At 40.4% G+C, this 12,879-nt stretch overlaps 1 protein-coding gene across 4 annotated transcripts in view; it reads left to right on the forward strand.

Annotated features, from left to right (window-relative positions):
• Window positions 1-12,879, forward strand: part of myo3a (myosin IIIA) — a 62,454-nt gene that overhangs the window by 7,320 nt on the left and 42,255 nt on the right. The window contains exons 1-3 of one of the 4 annotated variants that reach the window (XM_027274364.1): window positions 1,935-2,036; window positions 5,988-6,171; window positions 8,946-9,080. In XM_027274364.1, the coding sequence (XP_027130165.1) occupies window positions 6,004-6,171; window positions 8,946-9,080 (303 nt within the window). In that variant the 5' untranslated portion in view covers window positions 1,935-2,036; window positions 5,988-6,003. Of the gene's footprint in view, window positions 1-1,934; window positions 2,037-3,960; window positions 4,032-5,573; window positions 5,590-5,987; window positions 6,172-8,945; window positions 9,081-12,879 lie in introns of those variants that run through there. The other 3 variants (XM_027274365.1, XM_027274366.1, XM_027274367.1) reach the window with 3 other exon arrangements.

Here is a 12,879-nt window from a genome sequence, read left to right on the forward strand (position 1 = left end):
ATGTAATTTCAGGCTGGAAATGGAAACAGAGGTAGGCGAAGGAGCTACGAGAAATGGCTAGTTTGCATGATAAAAACACATGTTGTGGGAAGTTATGCAAATGATCTAGTTTCAGCACACCGCAGAGGTGTGACACGTGGTTTAGCCTGCTCGTGTAGTAGTTTAGCAACATTTAACTTTTGCAGCTTGGCAAAAAAAAATAAAAAAATAGGTGTGAAAATGTTCAAATTAAATGGTTAGTTAGCAATCTAAATAAGTGATCAGAGAGAGTTGATCTTTGCAGGGACTGCAACGTTTGTTTGCAGCAATTCTACAAATATCTCAAATATAAGTAGTAAAGATTGATGATTTACTGATGTAAAAATGCTACTTTTAACAAACCAGATCTAAGCTTTATACACAGTATAAATATATCTATATATCTACATATCATCAGTGTCTGAAGTGAACTCTCAGTCCAGCTCTGGCTCAGCCCCATCGTGGCTTTTTTCCCCAGCAGCTCCTGTGTAATGGGACACTGCTAAACGATGCTGAGAGCGCTCCAGTGCAGTCACGGCCTGTTACACCTGACTCACTTCCTCGCTGCCTGTCCATGCACTCGCCTGTTGTTTGCTCGTCTTCTTCAAGCTAATTTATGACACTATCAGACTCATCGGCTGCTGGCTACCGGACGGCCTTATGCTAATACTAATTACTTAAGCTGATTACTAATAACTGTGCAATATTCTTGATGCATAATACATGGCAGAGGGAAGTTGGGGGCCCACAGGACCTGCTGCACCCTTGCTCTTGGTTGCTAATGCTGTCATCCACAATTGATACCCAAGCATGTAAATGAGCACAGAGTAAGTATGCTTTTTATCTCATTGGCCGGGCTTTACCTGCGTGCATCCTTTACCTGCTTCTTTGGTTAAATTCAAGCTGCTTCATTTGGATTTCTTATTTGCAAACTTTGGGAGTGGCAGCTGTATGCGTGTGTGTGTGTGTGTGAATGTGTGTTTATGTGTGTGTGTCTGTATACAGTATGTGTACATGTATATGTGTCTAAATCTATTCTTTACCCTTAACCAGCCATGTGTCTCAGTTCTCTCACCATCAGCCGTCGAAGGTCAGTAAATATTGAGAGTTATTCACTGCTATGATTTGTTAAAATTTGAATATGTATGCAGCGACGTTGACTTGTGTTTGTGTAACGAGGTTATGTTTATGCTGCTGTCTTTTAAGATTCTTCTATATGAAACACACCCTGCTGTTTCTACTTATTCCTAAACAGATTGCCCTCTTGTAACGTTACTAAAATGTGCTGCAGTGATGCTTTTATTGCTTATGTTGGCAATCAATAGGCGTTGGGAGTTTTCTGCTTGATGTAGCATGAGGATCTTTATCTGTACGCCTCCATTAAAAGCCATTTGCAGCCTGTATTCTTTGACAAAACCCTTGCTCTAGGTGAAAGTATTGGGTTTTATTGACTTCGATGTGTCGGGTGAGCCAGATTATCTTGGCCCGTTGACAAGCAGGATTTCTCTGTGCCAAGGTTAAGCTCGAAACCTTAACCCACTCATCAGCCTTGCAGATTAGTCCACAGCCAGTGTCCAACCGGTAAGAGCTTCGAGTGGCCAAACTTTAGCTTTAAACATCAAGGAATAAATTCCCACTCATGACTTTTTGACTCTTTGATTCAAATTTGTTGACATTTTTTATATAAAATCTGTCTCATATGCCCTAAAACGGCAGCAGTGCAGCTGTTCATACAAAAAAATACATGCCCACACACACTGTGGTTATTGCTACACCCTTACACATCTAACTACAAGTGACAGCTAGCCAATGCTGCAGGGCACACTAGGTTAGATAAACCCAAACACACAAACACACACAGTATTCTCTAAGGGGTTATTTCCTTGCAGCCTGTGCTCTTGTTGGAGGTGTCCAGTGTGAGTCCTTTGGTTTCGCCCTCGTGTCTCATGTGTCACAGCATGTTGTCACATATATTGAGGCAGTGATGTATTATTGAGGACGTCCGCAGGTTACTTCAGGTCTGTACATTAGTCTAAACATGAGTTCAATTACCTACACGTGAATGCATGTATAGGAGACTAATTGCTGATAATATCTCTGCTAAACAAGGGCTGTTTTTATCTCGCTCTGGGCTGATTCATTCACAGTATGCAGCATGTAGCTTTCCTGTCAACTATGCTGCTGTGCAAGCAATTGTGCTTTTAGCTAAATGCTTATGTCATGCTCACAATCTAGCATACCAATGTTTAGCAGAGAATGCTAAACATTAGAGCGTGTGGAAATATATCATAGTCAGGTGATTACAGTTCATCCTGGGGGCGACATTTTACTCAAATGTACCACAAATGTCATCAAAGTCATTCGAATAGATCATCTGGGAACCATGAATGTCTGTACAGAGGTTTGTGGTAACCCATCTTAAAGAGATATTTGACTAGAAAGGGGAAGATTTTGGCCTACTGATGGCGCTAAAGGAAAAGTCAGGAGATCACTATAGTCAGTATGGATCATCCTCTGGGCACCAGGAATATGTGTGTCAAATTTGATTGCAATTCATCCATAGTTATGGTAGAGATATAAACCACAAATGTCAAGTGGATAAGAGATCATCAAAGTTATTAGAATACATCATCTGGGAACCATGAATGTCTGTACAAACCCATCTTATAGATGTTGAGATATTTGACTGGATGGGAAGATTTTGACCAACTGATGCCACTAAAGGAAAAGTCAAGAGATTGCCACAGTCAGTAAGGGATCATCCTCTGGGCACCAGGAATATTTGTGCCAAATTTTATGAAAATCCAGCCAGATACGAGAGAGACTCATTAGAATGCATCATCTTGGAACCATGAATGTCATTTTCTAGATGTTGAGATATTTGACTGGATGGGAAAATTTTGACCTTTTGATGGCGCTGAAGGAAAAGTCAGGAGTTCACCATATTCAGTTGGGATCATCCTCTGGGCACTAGGAATATCTGTGCATTGTATGACAATCCATCCATTGTTATAGTACAAATATAAATCACAAATGTCAACCCCATGATGACACTAAAGGAAAAATCACCAAGCACTGCAAGAAAAATATGTTCAATCAGATGTTTTACATCAGGTACTGTTCAGTGTCCCCATAGAGCCACCACTGTGAGACATTTTCTGGGTTTGACACAAAACCAACAGCTGCTCACTGTTATGAAACTTTCTATCCTTAGGTTACACGATGTCACGTGTGGGCCTTGAGGTCCTCAGCAGTATAAGTTGTTTGGCTTTGGTTGAGAACAGTAGGTGCCGGTCTATCTCAACACTGTGGTGTCCAGGGTCAAAGAGACCTGTTGCTGCCTTCATAGACATAATAGATAGCTTGCCGTTGACGTTCCAATCTGCGTAAACAGACATCTGTGTCTCCAGACTAGAATATGCTGACAATAACACCTGCAAGAGTAAAGACATTCTCTTTGACTAATTCTGGGCGTGTAGTATTTGTGGTGTTATCTTGGGGTTTAAAGTCGATCCACCAGGATGAGTTGGGCAGAATGTGAGACCGACTCAGGCACTTCTGATGAACTTTGAGAGTGTCTCTAATTCTCCTTGGGCCAAGCGTCAATAAATAATACAGCATAAGACATCAGAGGCTCCTGAACACTTTCTTCCTTCCTGACCTCACCATTGACCTTTGACTTCAGCAATTTCTCCACAACACTCACCATGAAAGATGTCAACAAAGGACTAAAAGTGATAATAACTCAAGTCAAAATGATCATAACTAGATTAGAACTGCTGGGAAGTCAGCACCTTTAGAAGCAATGAACCACAGTTAAGAGAAAGAGGAGTAGAGCTCTGCTGCACTGTGCTCTTAGGGCCTCTAACCAGCTTTCCTTTGTGTATGAATGGGGTGTCTATATGAGGAAAGGCTCACGCTGCAACGCTGGCTAATTCCTGCTAATCCTGCCGTATCTTCTACCACTTAGAGACGGTTTCCAATGGCAGGCCTCCGGAGCAGGGGAATTGCTGGTGAGATTAGCTCGCGTTAGCTCCTCCTCTGTGGTTTTACACTCGTAACCTGGCCTAACACTGCTTCCATGCTAACCTTTTGCACAGAAATGGATTAATTACTTCTCAAAAAAAATGTTCCAAGTCTCATTTAGAGAGCAATGTAAGTTTGTTTCACTTTATTCTGCTTTTGTTGTGGTTTCTAGTGTTGTGTGGAGCTCTTGGAGGTGTGTTTAAACAGGATTTGCTTCCTGTACATGATAATTTGGTTATCTGACTTCCTTTCTTTTGCATATTTCCATGCAAAGATCCTGTTTTTTTTCTCATTTTGCATCCAACCACCTTGTGTTCACAGTATTAAGTTGTGATTTTAGTCTTCCTTGAAGTGTTTAAGACTTTGAGGGTGGTTCATTTTCTTAATCTTTTGATGGGAGCTGGCACAGAGTCTGTATATCTTTATCTGTGCATGTGTGTCCATTTGTTTGGTAGGGGGGGTCATCCATTAATCAGACGATTGGTGGTTCGATTCCCGGCTCCACCAGTCTGCATATCAAAGTGTCCTTGAGCAAGATACTGAACCCCAAATTGCTCCTGAAGGCTGAATGATTGGTAACCCCCTCAAACTGATGAGCAGCTGGCACCTTGCGTAGCAGCCAATGCCTACAGTGTATTGAGATATGTAGTGTAAAAGTGCCTTGAGTGGTCGAAAACTAGAAAATCGCTATTTACCGTTTTGGAGATAGTGTGCTCATCATAAATGTGTTACAATATAGTTTTCTCATTATTTAAATAACAAATAACTATGAAATTAGCAAAATTACTGAATGCCATGATCGTTAAGATTAATTTCTAACAGCTACTGCATAGATCTCTATTAATATCCACAAGCATATTTATGCATCTGTGTTTATTATGCTTTTTAAATCTCCCAATAATAAAACCCTGTGATTTCACCATGAGTCAGTGCGGCTCCAAAAACAATCACAATGTCTGTCATCCAGCATTGTAACAGTGTAATCCTAAAGTATCATTTATCTGCATCCAGCACGCAGCTACAGCGTGTGAAATTCAATATAATTGGAAGTGAAATCAGTCCCAGAAATAACTGCACATCCATGTGCTGAGAGTTGGTTGTCTTTTTTTGTTTTTGCACAAGAATTCAGTGCGACATAACACTCTCTGACAGAAATTTGGAACGCTTGGAGCTCAAACCAGGCTTTGGAATTTACTTCAAAAGTCTGTCTTCACTAACTGAGACCGCCAACAACTCAGTATAAAGAACGGACGGCGTATGCGTGACGCTGTTCTGAAGCTCATAGTGTCGTGGTGCTGGCTGCCACCATGTTGGCAGTAAAGACGTGGATCACTGGTGGACCCGAGGTGGGCTGAATGATTAGCTTTAGAGAACAAAGCTGTTTTTTTGTACCAGGCTTTCTGCTGTGAAGTTGGACATTTGAACATGGGGACTTATGGAGACTGATTCGTTCCGTAGCCAGACTCAAGTGGCCATTCGAGGAACTGCAGAGGTTGCTGCTTGGATCCACCTAGCTACAAGGCTGCAAAGTGTACACAATGCAAAGTGTGTGACAATTACAGCTATTTACTATGATGTAGCACCATATGGAAGAATTATTAACCCCCAACTGTCCAGCTAAGACTGGATTATCCACCAGTTAAACACACTTCACGTGCTTCCAGTTTAATTCCCAAACAAACCAGCATGACAGCACTTTGACAAGCCACTCATCAGGTTACACTTCTGCATAATGTACCCGGCATAGAACTGAGTTTTGTATCTAGAATGTAAAGAAAGTGTGCTTGTACATGCTGAGCTTTAAGTCTGCCTCGGCTGAGCTCTTCACAAATATGTTCTCACGTGGATTAATATCAGTTTAAGCACATCAGCCTGCGAATACTACGGTTTGTATTGTTCTCTCCCAGCAGCCTAACAGTGACTCATGTTCTTTTCTTTCACAGGAGATCTCTCCTGAAGATGTTTCCACGATCAGGGAAATCGATCGTCTTTGACAACTTTCCGGATCCCACCGACACCTGGGAGATCATCGAGACAATCGGGAAAGGGACGTACGGGAAAGTCTACAAGGTGCTCAACAAAGTTGATGGAAGTAAAGCAGCTGTAAAGATACTGGACCCCATCCATGTAAGTTCACTCTCTGAAACAACCTTTTAAATGCTCTTCCATTAGCGTACTCTAAAGTTGGATAATGTTCTCACCCCGTGCCTTGCACGTGTTGTAGCCGGTGCTTAAAGCAGCTATAAGCTTGTGGTGTGTTTATGTCTTTGGTGGAAGCACAAGGTTGAGAAGTAACTACCCTGTGACCCTAAACCTGTCACCTTTATAGCGCCTGTATTTTAAAGAGTTAGACACCAACACAGATCACCAGATTAGATCTGGACGGCCATTCTTTCTTTTTGTTAACTTACGATTTGCTTCCATCATAAACTTCTCTACAAAACAGATACTCTTTTTTTAGTGTTATCGATCTGACATTTCCAGAGCTTATGGTTTATGTGGATTTAGTTTAGTGTTTGTAGGGTTGTATATTTTTTATTTTCCCATTCTTTGGCTACAGTCCAGGGACAGGGGCAGATAATATGTCTGGATTGTCTATTTTAATCACAAGATTTTGTCCAACAAGTCCAACCAACTGGGGTTTTACCAAGGTATAGTGTAACAACAGAACACTTCAACTTCTAGTCCAAAGATTGTCCGTGTTTCTCAAGCAAATTCTTGCCAAAATGGTTGAGGTAAGCTTTTATATCATACTCCTAGCCAACGTTTACTCCCATGTCTATAAGGCCAAACCTTCCTGGAACATCACAGTAGAAAAACTCTCCAAAAGTATGCAACCCTTTAACACTGTAAGGAGTTCTCTTCCATCTATAACCATCAGCAAATGATCTGAGTAAATTGCCTCTGATGAATTGTTCAGCATCAGTCCAGCTCCTTTGCTTGTGCAGGGTTTTATCATTGAGCCAAAACACATTTGGCACCAATGCAGAAGTGTGTGAAGCAGATTTGGACTGAAGCAAGAACATTTTGACACAGAGCACAGATACATTATGTTGCTTCAGTCCCCAAAAATGGGACTGATCCATCCTTTAAAGTACGAATTTTATTCTACAGTGACGAGATTTACAGAAAGTTACTACCAATTTATTGCCATCATCTTATAGCGAATATACCATCAGCAAAGCTCACTATTTTTAGATAAAAGAACACTAACAGAGGCTTTTATGTTTTGTAATGAACACTTATAGAAAGTTGTCATATTTGATCTTGTGTTTTGGCGTCATTGTAGTTGTCTTGTTTGAAGGTACACTGAACTCTCCGGCTTATTTAGCAGCTCTAATGAGCAGCCGTTTTCATCCATTAAATCCAGTCTTTGTGCTAATAAAAGTCTCATTAGTCTTTTGTGAATTTGTTACTGTTTCTCATTATTGAGAAATAATTATACACAGACCACTAGTCTGTGAATTATCATTATTTGAATTGCTGGGTTGATTATTTCACGTATAGACCTATTACATACAGCACATCTATATTTAAAAGGTACGCTCGGATTCAGGTTATTTTGTTTGTAAAGAGTTGTATGAGTTATGCAGTGGTTCCCAACCTGGGGTCTGGATCCCATGAAGGGGTCGCAAGATAAATATGAGGGGTCATGAGAGAAAATCAACTGTTTCTTTCCTAATAATTCCTTTTTTCTTGTGGAATACTGAATAGTTTTATCCTTCTTCTGGTTTCTCCAACAAAACAAGGGAAATTACTAGTTTGAACTGCTCATGACTCAGACATGAGTCACATGCAGACATTGCTTAGTTTCAAGATGGCACAAGGCAAAAAAATGTTGGGAATCACTGCAGTAAAGTAATCTGCATACAACCACTACAGACACGTCTATAGTATCATGTTATTTTTGCTTGATCCTTACAAATAAACCCAATAAGAATGATTAAGTTAACTTATTGTCATTGCAGGATGTGAACTGAGAACTGAGCTAGAGCAGATTTTTAAATCTAGACAGCTGGTTTACCACCGTTAGATCAGTAGCCTCTTTCCTTCTTTTGACATTTTTAATTTTCTTTAGGGCTGTCAATCGATTAAAAAAATTAACTAATTAATCGCAAAAATTTCATTCATTTTATTGGCTTAAGGTGCACATATGCACAGTGCAAATAGAAAAAAGCCAGAATGAGGAAATATACTGACGAGTGCCACACTCTTGTAGCGTAGACAGGGTGTTTTGCTTTGAGGTGATATGTTAAAGTCGTGTTACTTCTGTGGAATTTAAATTCGGCTTTGCAAACTGTGCAAATTGCCTTGTTTTTGTCCAAGGAGCCGTTGGGCAACTTTTTAAAATGAAATATTCCCCCTAAAAGTCCGTCCTTATCCATCTTTCCGCCATAGACTCTCCTTTAGTTAGGATAGATCATAGACATATATGCACAGACTCTCCTTTAGTTAGGATAGATCATAGACATATATACACAGACTCTCCTTTAGTTAGGATAGATCATAGACATATACACAGACGCCTCACTGAGCAGGTTGGTCCGTTGCTGCGATGCGTTAACCTGTCCGCCATATTGGATGTGGCAGATCTGCCCGTAAACTAAAACAAGCAGGGCCGGTTTTAGCTATGGGCAATGTGGGCGACCACCCAGGGCGCAGTCTCCGTGAGGGCTTAAAGTTAATGCCTCTTATACACCCATTCACACACACACACTAATATATCTGGGAAACAAAGCTCTACTTTGCCACATCCAAAATGGCGGCCGCCACCGGAAGTAAACAAAGCCGCGTTAATTGCGTTAATTTTTTTTAAAGCGTTAATTCTTTAAAATTAATCGACAAAATTAACTTTGACAGCACTAATTTTCTTCCATTCATTTTCTTTCCTCGTCTTTCAGGACATTGATGAGGAGATCGAAGCAGAGTACAACATCCTCAAAGCTCTGTCTGACCACGCCAACGTTGTCAAATTCTATGGGATGTACTACAAGAAGGACGTGAAATGTGGAGATCAGCTGTGGCTAGTACTGGAGGTAGGAACACTTATTATATTTGAATAGAGAAGCCACTACGTGTTTGCCACAACACAAATATTTGACTGAGACCACAAAGGGCCTATCGCCTGTAGACTGCAGCTGTACCGTGCAGACAGAGAGCGTATCGCTGCAGATTAAAGGTCCGATCTTACTTCAGACGCCGCGTCTCGCCAGGTATATGCAGCGGTGACCAAATCTGGCCTGGGATTATGCAACAGTTTAAGCCACCACAGAGTTTACCTATAGGCCACCTGGGGGATTTGTTCGCAGGCAAACAACAATCATGTGTTGGGGGTTGAGGTTAGGTGACGTGGGCGTCCTGCTGAGAGCAGCAAAGCAGGCATTTCTGCTCACAGTGCATTAGTATATACTATAGCAGGTTGGAGCACACGCCTCGATGTCTCTTATAGCTGATTTGCATTGTTTGGATTTCGGGTAGAATATGCTAAAAAGGTGGAAAGATATTTTAAATATATTAACATATTTTCAGGTTGCTGGTGCACCTGGATTTTTATATGTAAATCGCTGTGTAACTGCTTCCTTGCACCTTCTTGAACACAAGAAAGCCAAGATGCCGGTATGAACTCGTGATATTTTATACCAACGTTCAAGGGGACCTTGTACATCTAAAAAAACGTCGCCTCCAGCTCCCCCAGTTCTCTGTCTGCCATATTTCATTGCCTGCTGTAGCCCTTTTCCAAATGTCAAGCTTCAGACAAACATGTAATGGAGGTCAACCTCAGAGGAGGAAAAGGTGTTTGTGGGGTCCAACACGGTGGCAGATGTGGGTTTACTTTACCTTTTCCCTTCCTGACCGTGTAATTTGTGTTCCAGCTTTGATAGAGAGCGACACAAACGCCGAGTCGTCTGGTAAACACAGTCAGCAAACTTGAGGGGGTTCGATAAGAAAGAATGGTGGCAAAGTGTCACAGCTGTGGTCGTAAAGGTCTTTGAAGGACTGTTCAAAGCAGCATTTTTCATCGTGACAGTCATATTTCAAAAGCTTTATTTATACAGCATTTAGGGGAATTTATACAGAACAAAATAATATTTTATATTAACTGTTACAGGCATATATATCATTCATAAACCATTTTCATGTCAATTAAATGGCAAAACAGTGTTTCTTTTGAGGGGAATAAAAACTTGTATATATATGGTAAAATATGGAATAAAACGCCAACCCTAACCCAAATGTTTTTAATGTAGTAATAAAAATAAGTTACACCATATTTTTTTACAATAAAACTCTGGCTACCACAGCTGCCAGTTATTTTTTAACGACAGCTACAGCAACAACAGTTTTACACAAAGAGGGAAATATTTGTTGGTCGGTGCACTGCTTGGGTCCTGAATGAAATATCTCAACCTTCAATAGTCCAACAGGTTTTGACATGAAATATAGACCAAACATTCTTGGTCTCCAGAGGATGGATCCCAAATAATGTTGGTGATTCCCTGACTATCCCTCTCACGCCACCAGGAGGTTACAATTTTTATTTTTTTAGTGAAAGGCCTCAAGAACTAACACCACCAGTAAGTTGTCTTGACAGCATCTGGACAGATTGCCATAATATTTGGTGCAGAAATTCACGTTCTACACAGGATACATTACTAAATGTTAGCACTGATATTAGCATTTATGTTTTAAAAGCACTGATGTGCCTAAATATTGAATATGGATTTGCACCACTGCTTTACATACTGCAAAGATTTTATTCTTTTAAAAATATCAACAAAAAAACACATTGCATTAACTGATTATCAGACTTCCAGTTCTTCCAGCACATACACAGTCCACCTACTTACCTTTACTTTTAAAACCTCATCTCTATATAATAGAAAATGAATCAGCAAAATATAAACATGGAATATTTAGACATTTTGAAAAAAAATTTATTTAAAAAAATGCTTCTTTTTTTTTATTATATGGCCTTTTTTAGTGGTCAGTGGCTTGTGCATGCATGACTGCGCCTTTAAAAGAAATACCTGTCTTCACCACTTATGCTCCACTTTTTTTCCATTATCAGGAACGATAGCATGAGAGCGCGTCCATATTTCTGTAATCCAAGCTCAATGAGATGTGCATCAGCAGCAGCAGTGTTATGCTAACCCCGTAGATAGTTTTCACCTCTCCAGCTTGTGTTTCTTTCCCTTTTCATCGCCGTCCTTCCTCCTGACCTTTGCAGAGGACCCTGCAATCACTTTGCTCGGATATCAAGTACAGTCTAAGATGCTGAATAATCAGACCACACAGTGCATTACAGGAAAAAAACAAAGATCTGTATCTGATGAGAATGATTGTTAGTTTTGTGTCAGAATTATGTAGTAAAAATACAAACCTTACTTTGTTTCCTGTGTGGTTTGCATATCATTTTCAACATTTTCCCTTGCAAAGATCTGCAGCCAGCAGTCCAAATCTGGTGACTAATCCTGAGGCTGAAATCACTGCCTGACAGTTTAGCAAGTGGCTGTTTGTGGCTGTGTGTGCGTGCTCTGAAGTAGATGCACAAGGGGCTTTAGCAGTGAAGAGACAGGAAGGCAGGCGGTGAGGTGGTCATTCACCATGGTTACTGTCCCTCCATTCTAAACTGTAATTTTCCATCCTTTAGCTCTGCCGAGAGGAGCCTTTCTCTGCCCCGCACCGACACTAGACCGCTCATTATGAACTGAATTCATACAAAATTGCATCCTCCACTTTGTTAGCCCCTCATTGGGGTCTGTGAGCTTTTGGCTTTGCCTCTGTAGTGCCCTCCTTTATGATAGCGGATGCAGGCAGAGATGAACAAGCTTTCATGTATGACTGCCTAATTCTGCTCGCCCAGAGTTTAAAAATACTTCAAAGACGGCGACGACGGAGCGACTTTTATTCTCTAATTGGAAATAAAAACCTGATTTGGATGTGCATTTCATTTACGAAGCAGCCATGTTTCATCCAAAGACGCGGCCACAGATGAAGGCCAATGATTAGTCCAACCTTTAAAAGCTCATCTTAAAGATGCGTCTCATCTTCCATTATCCGAAAATGAAAAATCACTCAATTAAAATGAGAGTACTGTGTGCTTAAATTCAATTTAGAGTCTAAATGTAAAATGATTTTCTTCTACTACTACTACTACTTTTAATAATAATGCTAGTAGTGGTACCAGTAATTAAAGAGTATCTCCTATGCTGGTGTTTATATTTGCTCATGAAACTGCTGTGAAACTCTGTTTTCATGACACATTTAATGACTTTGCAGAGCAAGTATCACATCTTTTTCTCAATATGTCATAACACCTTCAACATAATTATAATTTTTAACAAATCCTTTCTAAATATATCACCATTAAAAGACAGGAACGCCTCCTTTATGTGTTTATTTAAGGAGCCTTGGAGCGTCAAAGCAGAGAGTTTAGAGCTTAATGTTCACAGTTGTATGTGCGGTAGATAGCATGTGGAGATCAACTGTGATCTGTGCTTGGATGTTCTTGCCAATGACGGTAAAGATTTGAGAGCGATAACATGGAGCAAGCTGGAAAAGGGCTCAGTAACCCAAAAGCTTTACAGTATCTGATGGCTGTAGCGATTGTTCAGCCTAATTTGCAAGCCTGTCCACTGACATTCTGTACCACAGAGTGACTGTAAACACCATTACTGTTGGTTTCTACCATTTATATTTGGTAATGGCTCGGCAACGTGACCTGGTCATGTACAACACATCCATCTAATGTTGCATCTGTGCTACAACAATCAATAATCTACTCTGAACCGCTTCTACCTATGCATAACACCTAAGTATTTTAGAAAAGTCTGT

The sequence above is a fragment of the Larimichthys crocea genome, chromosome XXIII, assembly GCF_000972845.2.
Source record: "Larimichthys crocea isolate SSNF chromosome XXIII, L_crocea_2.0, whole genome shotgun sequence".
NCBI classification, from domain to species: domain Eukaryota; kingdom Metazoa; phylum Chordata; class Actinopteri; family Sciaenidae; genus Larimichthys; species Larimichthys crocea.